The 18,297-nt window shown below is 34.7% G+C and overlaps 2 protein-coding genes across 6 annotated transcripts; both read right to left on the bottom strand.

Annotated features, from left to right (window-relative positions):
- Positions 1 to 8,873, bottom strand: LOC118032296 (probable inactive ATP-dependent zinc metalloprotease FTSHI 4, chloroplastic). Of its 3 annotated transcripts, XR_012169920.1 has the most exons (18): positions 8,407 to 8,873; positions 7,636 to 7,891; positions 6,466 to 6,841; positions 5,677 to 5,935; positions 5,200 to 5,331; positions 4,679 to 4,753; positions 4,480 to 4,605; positions 4,293 to 4,402; positions 4,107 to 4,185; positions 3,834 to 3,971; positions 3,632 to 3,743; positions 2,630 to 2,793; positions 2,406 to 2,511; positions 2,210 to 2,286; positions 1,432 to 1,575; positions 1,161 to 1,337; positions 607 to 759; positions 450 to 509 (listed from the first exon to the last, which is right to left on the bottom strand). XR_012169920.1 is itself a non-coding variant. In XM_035036968.2 (17 exons), exons 1-16 carry the CDS (start codon positions 8,647 to 8,649, stop codon positions 1,194 to 1,196), a joined length of 2,541 nt encoding a protein of 846 aa, XP_034892859.1. In that variant the 5' UTR covers positions 8,650 to 8,873; the 3' UTR covers positions 1 to 356; positions 1,161 to 1,193. The 3 variants fall into 3 exon arrangements, 2 of the variants coding, with proteins under 2 accessions (XP_034892859.1, XP_073265440.1); XM_035036968.2 differs by lacking the exons at positions 450 to 509; positions 607 to 759 and adding an exon at positions 1 to 356; XM_073409339.1 differs by having other exon boundaries at positions 450 to 759.
- A 763-nt stretch (positions 8,874 to 9,636) lies between these two features.
- On the bottom strand, positions 9,637 to 16,751 carry LOC118032273 (O-fucosyltransferase 38). Of its 3 annotated transcripts, none has more exons than XM_035036941.2 (11): positions 16,430 to 16,751; positions 15,203 to 15,281; positions 14,820 to 14,917; positions 14,235 to 14,323; positions 13,934 to 14,111; positions 12,344 to 12,472; positions 11,918 to 12,054; positions 11,181 to 11,394; positions 10,902 to 11,086; positions 10,455 to 10,550; positions 9,637 to 10,173 (listed from the first exon to the last, which is right to left on the bottom strand). In XM_035036941.2, the coding sequence occupies exons 1-11, from the start codon at positions 16,631 to 16,633 to the stop codon at positions 10,044 to 10,046; spliced, it is 1,539 nt and encodes a 512-aa protein (XP_034892832.1). In that variant the 5' UTR covers positions 16,634 to 16,751; the 3' UTR covers positions 9,637 to 10,043. The 3 variants fall into 3 exon arrangements, with proteins under 3 accessions (XP_034892832.1, XP_034892839.1, XP_034892849.1); XM_035036948.2 differs by having other exon boundaries at positions 14,820 to 14,887; XM_035036958.2 differs by lacking the exon at positions 15,203 to 15,281 and having other exon boundaries at positions 14,820 to 14,887; positions 16,430 to 16,569.
- Positions 16,752 to 18,297: the final 1,546 nt, after the last annotated feature.

Raw genomic sequence — 18,297 nt, 5'->3', positions numbered from 1 at the left:
TAATTCACCAGTTTTTTTAATTCTGGCAAGCTTTGACTTGCTAAAATTCAAATAATTGATTTGCCTGGATATCTAAACTGATAGCAACCAATTAAAAATCGACCACTGAAAAAAGTCTTTCCATTTCCCACTTCCATGGTGGCCCTTGTGTAGTAATCATAGCATACAACAACAGTTGATACTGAACAAATTGTCTGCTGATGGATTCACAATTAGCACCTGTATCTTTGAGATTGACTGAATTCAACCCTTTCTCAGATTTGACAATCCTGCTTAATCTTGGAAAACTATGATAATAATGCAAGTAAAAGACCTGTTACCATGGAGACATAGCCTTTGTGAGATTGCAAGTCCACCTGCACATAGGAGCTGAGAGTCTCAGACCAACATATTAGTATACAAAAATAATGTGCTGCTACTGTTTCAACAGAAAAGAAGCTTCAATCATATTGTAGAAAAAGATAAACAGCCACAAAGTTAGCGAACAAGACTGGCAGCAGGACCATAAACTGTCACCAAAAAAAGAAAAATGCTCAGCGGATATCATAACAACAAAGTTGTTTCTATACCAACATGCTTTGATTCCTATTCCATGCAACACTTAACTTGGTTTGACAACTTGTCCAGCCCAAGTATGTGCTCACTAATTATGTTCTTGGGGGGAGACAGTGAACCCAACTTCCAGGTTGATCCAGCCTCTGGCAAGCGTGGAGGATTCAAGGGTGGTGGAGCTTGCTGATGATTTTTCAAGACTTTATGCTACTTATCAAAAGGATAAGATTTTACAAAATAAACTCTTAGAAAATGCAAGTGGTTCAAACCAAAATTTCCCACTACAATTACAGAGCAATAATAAATAACAGAAAGTGGTTTAGTTTTATTTCCTCTTCATTTTCCCCTGAAATTTTTGAGGCCCATTCTTCATGGCAAGAAGCAACTGCATCTTGCCTATGGAACAAGTTTATGTAACCGACCAAAAAGGAAAAGGAGACTGTAAGGGAAGGGAAATGTCTTCTATGAGTTGACTGCAATGGACAGTGTGCATCATTTGCTTGTCTTTATGCATTTCATGAAACTCCACCACCCAGAAAGACAATGGAAGAAAGAAAGAAAGAGCATGAGAAGTAACTGAATACAAACAATGAAGAAAAAACCCCCACCTTTTTTATATCTAAGAAAAAACCCATCTGTTTTCAAAGGAAATGGCTGGCCATCAAAAGTTGTGGCCTCTCCTTGTCTTCTTCAATCTCCATTGAAGCTTCAGATCTTATTTCTTGAACCCTTTGATCCCAGATACCATCCATTAGCTTCCAAGTTTCATCACTGACAACTTGTGTCTGTTCACGAAACCATTTGAAAAAGAAACAGTCAGCATTGCTAGCACAACAATGAATTTAATGTGGACTACTGGAATTCACACTACTTCATTACCTCCATAGGGCGGGGTGCACCAAAGGTTGCAAACCCAACATTTCCAGGTGCAAATGTAACCCTCCCAGGAAGGGTAATCCCATGGATCCCCCATCGTCCAGCATAAATTAGGGCTCCATATTCATCAACAGGATTTACAGCGGGCTGAATAATGAGTAATAGAATACAGAAATTAAAATGCTTGAATCATCATAAATATCCCAATCATCAACCCTTTATTATTTAAACATCTAGAAACTGTGGTATGACAAGTTAACTGAACAAGCATGAGAGCAGAGAAGGAGAGGAGCTGCCATGAACCTTGATGTTTTTTGCAACTTCTCCTTCCCTGGTCTACCCTTTTTCCTTTACAGGTTTTCCTTTATCTAAACAAAACTTGTAACCTAATTATTTTCATCACCACTTATTTGAGATATTGCAAGTGCCATCAGAACTTGATGTTGCAGTATAATTTGACCTATCCCCCTTAAAATGTCTACAAGTAAATGTAAGACATCGTCATATAAACATGTTTTTTATACTCTGCAAGCACTTCACAAGTTTAATATTGTGTAACATGTCCCAAATTATTTTTAAATGACACAAGAGAACAACTGGCACAAATTTCTGCAGAACCAGACTATAAAACTAAAATCAAATAAATCAAATCAGGATAGTAACAGTCAAGATAATAGTGTTTTAAGAAAATTCAAAAAGAAATCGTAGACCAATTCTAAACTCAATTTCTGTAATAAGCAACTTGAAATAATCATATTCAAGGATAAGGTCAAGAACTCACTTGAGGTATTCGAGGAGCTCTTTTGTATATGTCCCAAATTTCTGACGCTTCTATCTGTCCCTTCTCAAGTAAAATGTCTGCACAGAATGAAGGAATGAGGCCAACAGATATCAAGCATTTCACATATAGAACTGCCTCAAATGACCAAGTTTCAACAAATAAAATATTAACAAATTGATAAAGCCAAAAATGTAACCTGTAATTGTTTCTACAGCTGAATGATACTCTCTCAGGACAGATGAACATTTGTCCACAGCGTATCGCATGTATTCATCTCGCAGAGCTTCAAGTTTAGCTGCAAGCTGTTGTGAAAAATAAAAAATAAAAAAAATTACAAATGCAATATATGCATTCAGAAAATCTATTCAAAAATGTGCATAAAGCTCTAACAGATTTGGCAATTGGTTCCCAGAAATATACATTGGGCACAAGATCATTATGTTTCCTGTAGAATGCTTTCCCAAATGCTGTCATCCCAGTTTGGAGAATAAGAAATTCTGCATGGCGTGAAGCTTCCAAGGTAGCCTTTGCGGAGATCCAACACATGTTGTTTATCCCAAACATCTCCTCCTCAATCACTCTAGCTGCATCAAATTACCAGTAAAACTCCTTATATGCTTCAAGGGGAAAAAAAATACAAAGACAAGGAAAGGAAAGAAGAAACAACAATAAAGCCTTTTAATACACAGTCCATGAGTATGATTCAGTGATGAGACCTGATTCAGAAGACTGCTAAATAGGAGTTAAAGCATAAATTACAATCAAGGCCAACAGTCAGAAGGTGCCTAAAAGATGAAGTATGCGGGAGACTCTTTCTAATTGTTTTGTGATTAAAATCTTTCCCCAATAAGACTCCACATGCAGTTCCTTGGTGTTTTTCCATTTGTTTTTGTTTGGCACTTTTTCTTTATCTAGTGAAATTATGTAAATGTAAGACTGTTATATTAAATAATTGTTGAGGAGAATTCTTGGAAGTTAAAGCAAATCCTTAGGTCAGTATTTTCCAGATGATAAACTCCCCCAAAACTTGAAGCTTAAAGAAAATGTTAACAGAAATTAAAAAAAAAAAGAAGAAAAAAAAAGAGGATATTTAGGATTTAAACTCAGAGCTCGATAATTAAACCAAAATTTAAACCTTGAGTTTTTTAAAGCAAAATATGATCCAATTATGCAGGGAAACAAAGATTGCTTGATGGGATGCTTGATTTAAATGCTCTAGGTAGGAAGAATAAAAATTCATTTATTTGCTTTCAAAACAGATTTCCTTTTATAAAATGATAGAAAAACAAACAAAAACATATCCAAAAGTCCACAGCATTGATCCATAAAACAGACTACATTAATCTGTTTTAAAACAAATGCTAAACATAAATGCATGTAACAATGATATTTTAAGACTAGAACAAGATTCATGTAACCTACGAGCACATGCACGCACTATAGAGTTCACATAATCTGATTTCCTTGCAAAAATCCTTCCTGCAGTTTCTGCATAACGCATATTAGGCTGGCTGGTGATAGAGTTTATATCAGTCTGCAGGAGAAGATACATTCAAAAACATAACTGTCAGATATCTCAACACTTGATCACAAAATACAACCCTGGAGCATATTCTTCAATTACCTCTGTGAAAGGGCGGAAGGGATCCGGAAGGTAGCATGCAAGAATAGCAACAGCTGCTTCTCTGTATGCCAATCTTAATTTCAATTCCTCAGGAATTTCAGTACTATCTTCTTGTCCTGTTTCAAATGTGCCTTTTTGCTGCACAATCACATAGCAAATGAATTGAGAAAAAGAGAATGTTGGAAGTGGAAGTAAACATGGTTTTCACATTTATTTTAAGAAAAAAATTGTTATTTTGTGCAAAAAGAGATACAGAAAAAGAGCAGCCCTAACCCTCTTCAAGGCCTCTAAAAGTTCTTCTCGCCCAATATAGTCTAAATCCTTCCTGGCAGTCAAAATTCCAGCTTCATTCCTGTCATTCAGTTTATGAAGAAATTAGCATCTCCTTTTACTGATATTCAATCAGAAGTAGAACTGTGCATAGTCAATATGTAGAACTATGCGTTAGGCATTACGCACAGTATGTTCTGCAGCTCTGCCCCAGTAAAATCTTCTGTAAGCTCAGCAATTTCCTGCAGTAGAGTGTCCCTTTCCTTTTCTGACTGAAAAAATTTATTTCTAGCATGCACCTGCACAAGTTAAGTCCCAGTGATGATGTCAACACAAATTTAGAGATCTTGAATTTTTTATCATTTTGAAGAAATACCTTCAATATTGCCAATCTGCCATCCTTAGATGGCAAACCAACTCTCACAATCTTGTCAAAACGTCCTTTTCTCAAGAGAGCAGGATCAAGAATATCAAGTCTATTTGTTGCTCCTATAACCAGCACCTGACAAACCCAAGATTAGCTGTTTATCAAAAAATTTCAATGTCACCAGCCCAAATAAATAATACAAGCACACCTGTGATGTAAATTCCTTAAATCCATCCATCTCAGTCAGTATCTGAAGCAGACCTTGCTCTCTCTCTGCACCACCCTACACAAACAATTGCATGGATGCACTGAATTCAGGGAGAGGGAGAGGGAGAGATAAAAGAATTATGTTCCAGTTTGTGTGCAGAAGTCACTGATATATCAACAAAGGCTTATAAAATGTTAATTGCTGTGCTGCTCGACCAAACTTCAACTGCTGGATATCACAATGAATAAGTAAATAAAACAAATACACTGCAATATTTCCAGTTTTTTTCCTGGTCATTTATTGGTCTTGTGGCAGGAAGGTTGAGAGACTAATTTGTTAAGTTCTGCTGTGAATTTTATTGCATGTTGCTATTAAAGTCAGTATGACTTTAAAAACTAAATGGAAGCTCCTTAATTTCCTTTGCAGCTGTATAATTGCCACTGAAGCTCCTGTATGTTTTTGTTCATATCATTTCATTAGTGAAACTTAATGAATGCAGGCAATAGTACATACTATCTTACCCCACCAATATCAGGTCCACCACGCTTGCTACCAATGGCATCAATTTCATCAATAAAGATGATGGAAGGAGCGAATGATCTGGCACTAGCAAAAAGATCCTTGACACGAGATGCTGCCACTCCTACAAACATCTAGAAAGTCAACTTCGTTAGTTAGACAATTTTCTTTTAGTTCAAAGAGTTCAAAATGACTAAAATGGGAAAATGGAAGAGATTTAATAAGAGTGAAAGTCAAGAATAAGAAGCAATGCCAATCACAATTGCCAGGCAGTTGTTACAAACGAGTAGCACAGAATTTATCAAACTTGTGAAGTAGTTACATAAGCAAAAATAAGTGGTGCTTCATGAAAAAGATAATTAGCTACTAAGGAAGCATCGTGAACTTTATCCTATCAGCAGAGGCTGACAACAGAAAACAACCAAAACCATGAAACAAAAGAAATGGCTATTCCTTTTAGATGTAAAGTATGTCCACACCTCTACAAAATCTGTGCCATTTGCAGCAAAGAAAGGCAGTCCTGCTTCACCAGCAATGGCTTTAGCGAGCAGTGTTTTACCAGTTCCTGGAGGCCCATGGAGAAGGACACCTTTTGGGCAATAGATACCTTTATCTTGAAACTCTTCATCATTCTTCAAAATGCGTACAATCTCTTGCAGTTCCCTCTTTATATATTCCTGGCCAGCAAAATCATCAAAGGTAACACCGGTGGTTTCTTCTGCTGATATAAACTTTGCCCTGGTGGAAAGGAAGTCAGAAATTAGACCCCAAGTGCATCATTGCAGGGGGGAAAAAAACCAAAATGCCCACAAAACCATCTAAAGTTGTCATGATTTAATTGCAAAACTGTAATAATGTTAAGACATGCAATAGTAACCATTAAATAAATCCCTTTTCCGGAAACAACAATATTTGAAACAATTAACACAGAAACCATAGAGAATACATGCATGAACAGAAGTTTCAAGGGAGCTTGGAAGATCTAATCAAATTTGAATTAATTTCCATAAACAGAATAATGATTCTTTTGAAAACAACTAGTAAGAGATTTCTAGATAACACATGCAAGCCTGTGGACCATATAGTAGATGAAAATGATCACTGGATTGTAGTCCATCAATTAACTTTAGTGTTACCAAAGTTCTAAACTGGCAATGGATAATAGATAACAATTATTAGGACACCAACTCTCCACACTATTATTTTCTTGATTTTAAATTAAATATAGTTTAAGCAAAGCTTCTAAATTCTGACAATTTTCCACTTACCTACTCTTGCCTAATGACCCAAGTGCGCGACGCTTGAGTGGCTGCCTAACTGTTTCGCTCGGCTTTCCCAAGTCACAAGGTATTAACTTCGCATAAATAGGTCTTGTCATATTATCAATCCAGAGATATAACACAATAGAAAGAGCAAGTCGCATTGCCCATATGACAGCAGTTGCAACAGTGGAGTAGACTTCTGCAGGGACTGCATTCACATTATGGACATCAACATTGACTATTTGCTGGTGCAACTTTTGCCAAACATCATTCCAACAATCAATTGGCATACGGTCAACCACATGGCGCCGGAAAATGATTTCTTTGTTTGAATTTCCTTCTGATCCTTCCTTTTTTGCCTCTTTGTAGTATGGAAGAATCACTGTTCATATGAGCAATAAATTTTCAGCTGAAAATCTCAAATGAACACACGATGAGTAAGGTGTAGGCCTCGTTCAGAATATAGATCTATTATAAGGTGATGAGGTAAAAGGCAAACTATGCCTTCAGGAAGTCTACGATTAAATAACAATAAAATCAGCATTACAAAAGACCAGAAGATTCACTTGGATGATGCATCTGAACTTTAGCATCAATAGCAGGGACTGCAATATGAGAAAGAAATTTGCAATGGGAAACACATTTGTTCATAAGGAATAAATAAACGGAACATCATTGCCTTAATCCAGGGGCCAGAAAAAAGAAAAGGCTGCATTGTATGTTACATGATGAAATCCAAGGAGATATTTTATAAAGATTATGATTCTAATATATTAACTTCTACTCAATTATGCAGAACATTAGTTTTTGTAATGGAATTCGAAAAACGACTCATGTGGCCAACTTGATTAGGCTTGCATTTGAGGCTTGACTGGGATAAGTTTAATCAGATATTTTTCTGGCAACATTCTTAATCTCATTGAGAATTCCATTTGCACACTAATCAATTATTTTAAAAAGAAAGAACATCATTTCCTATAATGTCTCTAATAAATGGACTAAGAGAATGCACGAAGCAATGTACTCGACCCAGTTGCTGCAAAAACAATCCCAGCAAACGCAAGTACACATAAAAAGCACTAATTATTCATTAACCACTAAAAACAGTTAAAAGAACTAAAACCCAGAAAAAAATATATATACAGCAGCAAAGATTAAAAAGAACAACTTTCCAACCTGAAACATTCTGGCCGTAATTTGCGTACTCCATAAACTGGACATTATTGGAGTTAACAAGTCTCAAAAAATCACTAAAATCAATCCTATGAGAATTCTCAGGATCCCATTCCGTTCCTTTTAACTTTCCTCGCATCATCAACAATGCCCTGCTCCAGTCTGAAGCCATTACTAGATTCCTCTCTAATTGTATATCTGCCTTTCTGTCCAATTCTTCCAATTTATTAATTCTTTTTCTTTCTGCTTCTTTCAGTTTCTAAAAAGTTACACAGAAATAAAGTTACAATCTTTGAGAGGTTTTATAAATAAAAATTTTAAAAAATGTACTTTATTGTTACCAAATCATAGAAATACAAAGATAGCCCTTCTATTTTCTTCTCACTTTCTGAGAGACCAAACAGTGGTTCATTTTCGGAATAAAATAAAATAAAATATTTCAGAACTTGGGGATAGATAAATATGAATTCAGGACCGTGTAGCTACATTTTCTTTCCGCACTTTCTCAGTATCCAAACAAAACTTAATTTTTTTTGGAAAATAAATAAATCAAGTATATATATATATATATAAACTGAAATTTCCAGTTTCCTAACAAATGAAATGAAAAACAGCGTAATATTAAAACAAAAATAGAGAATTCACTTCAGTTTTTTTTTTTTTTTTTCCAATGAACTTTTCCTGTAACCAAACAGAACCCAACTTTGTTATAAATAAAATAAAAAATAAAAATGCTAATGCATAAAAAGAAGAGAGGAAAAGATAAATAAAAACCTCGAATAACTGTGTGGACTCGGGGTCTTCTTCAGCTACTTGTGCTGAGTTAGATGAAGAAGTAACCGAGTTAGAAGAAGAAGCAGCAAAGGCAGTGAATTTAAGTGACTTGTGATTCCTAAAGAGAAGTGAGTGACGATCTCTGAAGCTTAATTTGGTTTTGAAAACAAGCTTATGAGGGAATTGAATGGCTAGAGATGAATTTGGGATTTGAAGAATTGAATTCGAAACGAGGGATTTCATTTCTCTACTACTAGTATTTATTATTAGAATACTATCAGTTTGAAGAGGAAAGGAAAAGAAATTGGATTCCTCTCTCTCTCGGGAATTAGTTTGATGAATAGCAGCGAATGTGGGTTTGGATTGGAAAGGGATATTTTGGATTTTTGTTTTATTTGTTGCCCATTTCCTTCTCTGGGTTTTTGTGCAGGGGTTTTGGGATGAGAAGAAGGTGATGATCCATGATAAACCTTCCAACGGTGCCGTTTTAAATGGTAGGGATATAGGAGGATGCAAATGTGTTAGCAACTATTAAATAATATTATTTCCTTATACCTCAATGTTTATTTTCTTAATATGATATTTGAAATCATTTTTAATATTATTCATAAAGTTAAGAAATTATAGCTTAAAAAAACCTTAATATGATAATTGAATTCATTTAAAAAAAGACTTAAATATAAAAACTTAATATATAAACTATCATATTATTAGCTTGATTAAAAGAACATAACAAATTTTCCAAACATTTCAACAATTTACAAATTCATCAAGCCAAAACAACAGTTCTAGTTATGAAACCTGGATCAACACCGTAAATTAACTTAATGTCCCAACAAGCTGAAACTTAAACTAATTTAAATTAAAAAATAAAAGCAATTTAACCACAAAAATTTTAGGTCAATCCAAGATAAAAATCTAATCAAAACTTTACCATCAATTCATTGATTTTTTTAAAAAGAATAAATTGTCAAAACAATATTATTAAAAAAAATTCAAATCTAATTAACCTTTGCCTTGGATATAAAACCATTAAAAACTATATTATTAAAGTGTTGTGTGACAGAAAGGAAGGTTTCACAAATCCTTTTTTTTTTTTTTCTTTCATGCCATAATACCTCATGTCAAAAATAGTAGAAACATGGAATTTATTGTTAAATTAAAATTTTAAAAAGCAAATCTCATGGCCCCAGGGCAAAAAGAATCCCAATGGGCTCTATTTCAAAATAATAATAATAAAAAAAGATATTTCTTTCTTTACTTTCTGTCCCAACAAAATGGATAATTGAATGAAATGCTCTCAGGATCACAGTGGCCAGACGGGCAAAAGGGCGGGCTGATAATTTTCGGTCAGCACTCACATGAGATACACTGTTTTACATACCAAACCATAATATAAGTATATGAGTGATACAACAACGAAATCTGGGTTTTCTGCTAGTGGCCATGCAAGTCCTTCTCCCCTCCTCTAACTCTGCTAATGTTAAGAACTAAAAGAATGAATGCTGGCTAGGCTCCATCGATTTTGGTTCGGACAACCAGCTAGCTTCTTGTTGATTTTAGTCACCGCCATACACTGTCGGATACAAAACTTGGAAATCTGATGTAACGTCTAACTTGAGGGTATTAACTTCATTTCAAACTGCTGTCTTTGATCGGCAGATACACTCTGGATATGGATTCTCATAGAAAGATTCTTCAGTCCTCAAACGTGCTCGGCCTTTTATTCCTGGCAAGGGACCATGTCTTTTTCTTGGAGCTCCTTGCCTGCAATTTCGATTAAAACAGAGTGAGTCCCTGCAGTTACTTGAGTATGTTTAATCGAAACGTCTTACCGCTGCATAAGCAATTTGTATGTTTACAAATCATGATAAACAAAATGCAACAATTTCAATTATCAAAACTACAAGCAGTGGTACAGAATGGTTTGAGATTACACGATGCAATTGAGTACAAAAAATTGATAGAGATGCACAACAAAAACGAAAACACAAAAACAGAGAAAAAAAGAAGCAGAAATAGACAGTATAAACTTTCAATAGAGTTACCTGTTCTTGTGCATTTCTTGAACAAGGTGAGAAAATGAGGACCCTAATTTCAGCTCTCCACTTTCTAGCTTATCAAATAGTTCAACAAGTCCTTTCCTGGATCACATTATTCACACAAGGGACAGGAGATAGTCAGAAGGAATTATATACAGAATGCAGTGCGTGCGTGTGCAAGCATGTGTTATGTATTCCCACACAAACAAACAAAAAAAAAAAAAGAAGAAGAAGAAAAGGAAACTAATTTATATCAACATCCATCTTCAACCACAATTCCAAAAACAGAGGGTGCCCATGCAAATCCACATTCGATTTTGTGCCAGCATTTGATTCTTGATTCTTCTCATCAAAAGGCGTATAAGAAGTGGGTTACTCAAATAAGACCTAATTTTCAGTTCCCATGCAACCCTAGTTGAATTCAATAACACAACACCGTGACTGGGTCCATACCTGTCTGGGTTGATTGTCCTGCGGTGTCCTAAGAATCTTCTGTGGCCCTCAACAGCTCTGGCCATATTACCTGAATGAGAGGGAACAAAGACATTGCTCTCTATAGAAATAATATAATCAAGTGCTGCAGTTTGACTGCCATGATTGGCAAATGGTTCTAACTCCTTTGCTGTAGCCAATGCTTCCTGATATCAACCCGACAACCACTTCATTGTTACTGGCAGTTTTGATGGCATCAAACCATGTCAATGAAATTAAATCATAAAATTATCATCAAACCTTGGAAACTATATTTGGGAAGCGAGACTTAAGTTCTGAAAGGCGAGCTTCACCACCATAAATTTCCCCCGATGCAATATAAATTGTTGTTATTGGAGGATACCCAAGAGATTCAAGAAATATTCCCACCTCTTTCGGAGTTAGAGGGCAAAAGCCTCCCACCCTCTGTTCTGTTGAGTTTATCTTTTTAACCTTCCAATGGTTAGTATTCTCCCTGAGAAAAATGACAAGATAAGCATAAGTTATTGATAAACAAATATATCTGACAGCAAAAGAAACACTTGAAGACTTTGGCATTCTCTAGTCAACTGCGTCAACATAATAGAAAACAAGACCCATCTTCTCTAATTTTCAGACATTAAACCAATTGAATTTTCTAGTACACTGTTCAACAACAATCTCGATAATGAAGTTCTCATGGATATCTCTTGATATAGCAGGAATGCATCCTCAAACAGCACTCAAAATTTGAGAGAGTCCTGAGAGCATATCATCATTTCATATTTATTATTATGATCTTGAAGTTGAGGACAATTAGAAAATGCTAATGATTGCTCTCAGCATTTCAGATTTATTACTTGGATGTTGAAGTTAAGGACAACTAGAAAATGTTAATATGAGGAAGCAAGGTTGCTTCTCTCCCTAACTGCTCTATCCTTGGCTGATATATATGGATTATATGTCTATCTATCACACTTGTATTTCAGAGACATACCCACGCACAAACACATCCTTACCTCATTATTCGCAGCTCTTCAGATTCTGCCTCAGTCAGCCCATATGTACAGCCAGTAAAAGAGAGCATGTCCTTCTCATATCTCAGATGGAGAGCAATGTATCTTCCGCTGTGTGATCTCAGACGCTCCACAAGCTTCTGTGGTGTCATCGTCATGCATTCTCAGAACCTAATTTAGCAGGAATCCCCATAGGAGACCTCAATGCATCAATACTGAAAATGAATGTAAATTCAAGATCATGCACATTGAGTTTTAATCTTTTAAATCATGAGCATCTAAAATGGTAATGGGTAATGCCTTTCAAAGTTCAGTGTTGAAAATTCTTGGAGACTTCAGCCATTTCAATAGGCATAATTCACCGGAATCCAGTTTAAACTTGAGCAAAAGTTACAGAGGTGCTAATAGAAGAGGACAAGTGTTCCAAACCTTTCCTAGCCTTTCAATTGAAGGAGAAAAACGGAGAGCACGGTATAGAGCACGACATCTCAACCTCTGTATATCAAGAGGCAAATCATTGTTTGCCAGCCGGGAATCTGACTTCGCAACATGAATTACCTGCAGAGATTAAGATATTGCCATGATCAAACATTTTAATAATAGCAGAAGGCCCCAGAACTAATGTGCAGGGCTTATGCAATGAAAAGTGCTTATTCACACACCTAAAGTACAAAACTTGACACTTTCATGAATTGTTTTTTGAAGTGACTAGACATCTTCATGAAGATAAAATAAACCCATATGACATCGAACATATTGCAAACATGTTTATGGACTAGATAGACAAGGCCAAATCTGAAAAGAAATCCATGAAGAAGCTCAGACGCATCAGATATGAAGCTTGACAAAAACATCAATAACATAAGATCGGATTGTTGGATTAGACTCAAATGGTCATATAATTCAATGGGCCGAGTTCTTATAGAGACCCACTTTGCCGTTCATCAAACCATATAATCTTTCAAATAGAATCTTCCAAAATTAGGCTCAGAAGTTGTTGTTTTTTCTATTTTAATTATTTTCCCAGTTAATTTCAGATTTTAATTATTTGTTTCTTACTTAGCTTAGGTTTCTTGTTTAGGTCGGTTTTAGGATCTATTTAAATAGTTGTGATGTTGTTTTAACATCAGATTATTATTCATATATTTTTTAATAAAATATAAGAGATTTTCTCTATTCCTTTATAGTGTTTAAGGTCGTAAGTTTAGGGCTTGAGAACCCTAACTTTTATCTTTGCTATCTGCTGCGTCAATATGCACCCTATTAGAAAATGCAGTAACTTTCCGCAGACTGTACCAAACTTCATATATAACTACCATGCAATTACTTGACACCTTTCTCACATGCAAACACAAAAAAATCACACAAAATTAGCATGCATGGGAATGGCAATTTGTGGTGATCTAGAATGTGGGGGAAGCAGCAACAACAATGAAATACAAGATATGACAGTAGGTTCTTCAACACTGCAAACATCCAAAACAAAATCTTAAGTTATTAGATGGCAACACGCACATTAAATCAGAGAAGATCACAATTACAACCAACACGAATCGATCAACACCTTCTCACAAAGTTGTCCTTTCTGAAGCAAAAGGGAAAAAGAAAAAGGAACTCCAAAACAATGATTTTGGAGACGGGAAAAAAAGGGGTTGAAGCAGACTGCACACAAGCAGTTTTCCCATTTCAACTATGTTCATAAGATGTGAAACAAATGAACTAAGTGCATATAGCATGTAAAGAGGGTTCATCCTAGTGTTTGCATAAAGCAAGTTGGATTAGATAAAAACACCTATAAAGCAAGTTGGATTAGATCAAAACACCTAGTTTCAATTTCTGCTTAGTTTTATAACAAGCATGCACCAGCTGCTCTTCTAATTTCACTGTACTTGAAATCTGAAATTCACAGTTCTAAATTAGACGATTATATATGCAAAGCAATAATTTCATATACATGTCAATCATTACCACCATTTGTACTCAAGACTACTAGAGGTTGAAAAAATTAATCTCCTTTACCTGATAGTCCTTCCATAGTCGAGCCATCTCTTCGTAGTAACCCATGCCAGACCAGGAGGTGAAGTGTTTCCTAGCCCGAGGAATTGACTCCAATTCCTTCGGAAGCGCCTTAACAATCCTTACATCATCTTGTAAGGTTGTAATGAAATGAAGCTCATCAAATATGTCTGAAAATGTGCTATACATTTGGGTCACGTTAAGTGAACAATTTAGTAGGAGAAAGAAGAAAACTTGAAAAGAAACAGGGGATGTGAACTGAAACATTTCAAAAGAACACCATATATGATTGCTAAAAGAACACCTCGTGTCTTGCCAGAATGACCGTTTATCCAGTTGAGGGATGACTAAGGTAGCGTTCATAATGTGTGCCACAGCCACCATGTCTGAGATCTGCAGGAAGACAAGGTTATTGAGTTTATATAGATGAAATTTTTCGGCCAGAATTAGGTTGTACTCTAGCAGAAATGTGAAGCCCCGTTCACATATTCACCAGTTACCAGTAGTTCACAACACTATCCTGTGGTTATATTACATTTTTATCTTGCATGTGCTCATCCAAGACGTATATGAAACAATGGACAGCATACTTCAAGCATCTTCACATGCATTTGCAATGAGTTAACTATTCACAAAATATTCATTCATTGAATAAACCTTCATTACTATACTTCATAATGAATAAGGGAGATGTATGATTGCATAAAAGATACTTTGAAAATTCATAAATGATACTTATTCAGAACCTTTTTGGCATCTTGCTATCAAATGAAAAAGCCGTTTTGGTACTTTGAAATTATGGACAGGATTTTTAACACCCAATAACATAAACCATGAAGAGAATGAATGCAGAAAACAGTAAGCAAAATACAGATGGTATTGAACTTACACCAGTGCGCATTTGATTTAGTCCTCCGTTGCTTCTCACAGTTATATAGTGATCTGATCCTTGGGCAGCTGACATTTGCAAGTTGAATTTAGAAAAGACTAGAGAGAGAGAGAGAGAAAGCCAAAGAAAAATGAAAAAAGAATTCATACATGTACAAGGTTCCAGGCTAGTGCATTACTCAACAACCACACATGATACACCTAGTATCCTTTAATTTAAAGGGGAAAAAACTATATAAAAAAAACAAAAAACAAAAACAAAACTACTGAATAAAAAAGAAAGCAGGTTCATGTAAATGTTAATTACAAATTAAAACTTGGGACAGATGGAAAGACCCATACAAACAGAAAAGGAAGGCACAAGTATATGTTTATTTTTTAAACCTTTATGTCTAGCTGTTGGCTTGATACATGGGTGCAAACCATGGCTTAGAGAAGCACCCCAAAGGTTTTCATCTGACACCTGCAAAATTAGAAGCAGAGCAGCCTTACTTTCTTTAAAATATTAATACCAGTTATTTTCTAAAAAGGATGTGAGCTCTCTAAAGCTTTATCAAACATAGAATGATATTTTTCTGTTGTATTTTAAAAATGAAAGGTGTAAGAAGAATTTTGTGACATGTTTTGATAAGCCACTTTACATGAAACAATCTTTATTTGTCATAATAACCAAGCACAAAACAAATTCAATGCATTCAATATTGACATGAAAGTAGGTCCATCTCACAGTGGCCCTCCCACATTAATGCCTTTCAACAGCCTTCCCAAAATGCTCAAAAGATAAAACCATGTCTTCAAAAGTTTGCAATTACAAGGATACTGACCCCTGTTTCTAATTTGACATTCACAGAAACTTTTGCTGTCAATTTATGCTCCCTCCCACTTGGATTCATTCCATTCTTAACTACTATGTTTATCATTTGTCTGTTCAATCTACATTTAGCTTCAAGCCTTTTTCAAAGTTAAAGGGAATTCAAGTGACATTTTTTACTTTACTTGGGATAAATTCTTGACAGAAGCATGTACAACTTCCTCCAAGGTGAACCCAGAAAAGTTCAGGTTCAGGTTCAGGTTGATTTGGTGTAGTTGGAACATTCTAACTTCCCCATGATCCAATCAGCAATCTCTCAAGTGATTTTTATCCCGAAAAAACCACAAGAAAACTCAAGCACACAAGTACAGTTTCCTGGACGAAACCATTACTACTCAACAACAATCATGAAAAAAACACCTGATTATCCAAGGCCAAAAGCTCAAAACTCCTCGCATTAAAACAAAAAAAATATGAAAGAGAGACATTTAACATTTCCCTTTGAATTAATAATTCTCAAATATCAATCACTACAAGAAACTCCATAAAGAGTTCCCCAGTTCTCCAATTGATAAGAAATTCAATCTCCCTAACATCACTGAATCAGCAAATCCAAAAAAAACTAATCATCATAATCTCATAAACGCAACTAAAAACAATTCAAGATGAAAATAACTAACATTAACAAACAAAAAAAGCGCAATTCTCCAGATAACAAAAGGAACCAGTAAGACTAAAAAGAAAAAATCAAATAGCAAAACCCTTTTCTCAAAGTTAAGAAAAGGGAACCGTAACAGTACCTGCTGCTGCACAGATTGAGATTGTTGGGGTTCTTCAAGTCTTGTATCATCTTTCAATATGTCATCCTCCTTTGGGGCAAATCCAAAAAGTAGAAGGAAAATAGAAAAAACAAAAGCAAAGATTGTGAAGAGAGCTATTGTAAGAATAGATTGTCTTCTTGAGAGAAATCTTCTGCAATGGGGATATCCTCTGTTGTTTGCCATTTTCTTCCACGATTGCCGGGAGTAGCAGCAGCAGTTAAGGTAGATCTCTCTTTCACAGGCACTTTGGAAATCAGAATGTACCAGAGAATTCAATGGGCTTGGTTTTCCTTTTTTTTTTTTTTTAATGTCCATATAGGAAAATTACAGCATATGGGAGAGAATTTAAATTTAGAAGCACGAGCCCAAATGTGTTAACAACCTGAAGAATGGGCCTATGAATCTTGGGCCACATCACTAGTTGATTGGTAAACCATATTGAATCTCATAATTCTGGAGTAGCAACCTCGAAAGTGAGAAACCCTATAATCTTCATCACTTCATGCCTAATTTCAATCTCTTTTTATATGAAATCATTTTATTTTATTTTTCCAAAACCTGAAGATCTTAATTAAATTCATATGAGAACATATATATATATATAAAAGGTGTTGAATACTTAACTTGTAAATTTTATAAACATCATTTCAAATAATTCTAAAACTTATAAGACATCATTTTAAATAACCCTATATCAATCTTTCTTTTAATAAAAGAACTCAAAATAAGCTGGTAGCATGTGAGGAGGTGAAAAACACTTAAAGTGTTTTGTAATATGGTGAGAAAAATAAGAAGTTTGCTTTACAAATAAGAGGAAGGAACACAAAAAGAAACATAGTAGAAAAGAGGAACCGAATAGTGTATGTATTTATTTATATATGAATATCATCTGCACCATGAATAAAATCGTTACCCCAGCATAGCTTAAATTAGATTCATTATAAATATGAAGTCATTCTTCAATTTATTTTTATTTGTATTCTTATATAAATAAACAAAAATATTTTCATGTGAAAAAACTTAAACCTAACCTGTCAAAAAAATTAGAAGAATGATATTTTTTCTCAAATCTATTTTTCAAAAAAAATCAAATTAATTTAGGTTAGGGGTTAAGTTATTTAGAGAAAAAAATAGAATTTTAAAAAAATATATTGATTTGAAGGGGTTAACTAACTAAGAAACAAAAAAAAAGAGTTTTTAAAGATTAATTGAGTTTTGAAACTGAACAAAATTTAAAAAAAATAAAAAACATCAATATTTTTGCAATGTGTTTACTCGATCAATATTCCTTTTTCATCATCCATTGCTAGCTCTTCATTAGTAGTGCTTAACTTTCTGTCTGTGCTTCTCTGACAATCCAATGTATATCTTTCTTTTCCGTATTGGATAACTTTTAGTTGTTTCTTTGGTTAGCTTTATCTGAGTATTGCATTCACCAGTGTTTCCATTTAGCAAAAGAGAGGAACCCTAGCTCTAGTTTTCTCTCTCCCTCCCCCGTCTGAAGGCGACAGTTAGGGTTTTATACTAGCAACTGGAAAGAAGTTTTTCCATGGCGATGGCCCCTGACTCGAAAAACCCTTTCAAGAGACTATGCCTGGTTTTCTATTCAAGGACCCCCTTGTTTTATATAGGAAATCATTTCAAATCAAATTATTGTAGTTGTTATTTAAAATTAACATCTTGTTTTTTTATTTTCAAGGCATAGAAGATTTATTCGATAATTGGGATTTGAGTTGATTTATCTGGTGGTTAATTTAGTAAAATATATACTTTTCTTTGTTAAAAGACCTGATTTTTTTAATGGATATAATTAGATTCCTTTATAAATGAGACGTTTGAAATTGAAA

The sequence above is a fragment of the Populus alba genome, chromosome 5 (genome assembly GCF_005239225.2).
Source record: "Populus alba chromosome 5, ASM523922v2, whole genome shotgun sequence".
NCBI lineage: Eukaryota > Viridiplantae > Streptophyta > Magnoliopsida > Malpighiales > Salicaceae > Populus > Populus alba.
The sequence above is the reverse complement of the archived record's forward strand: the minus strand, read 5'-3'. Positions and strand labels throughout refer to the sequence as shown.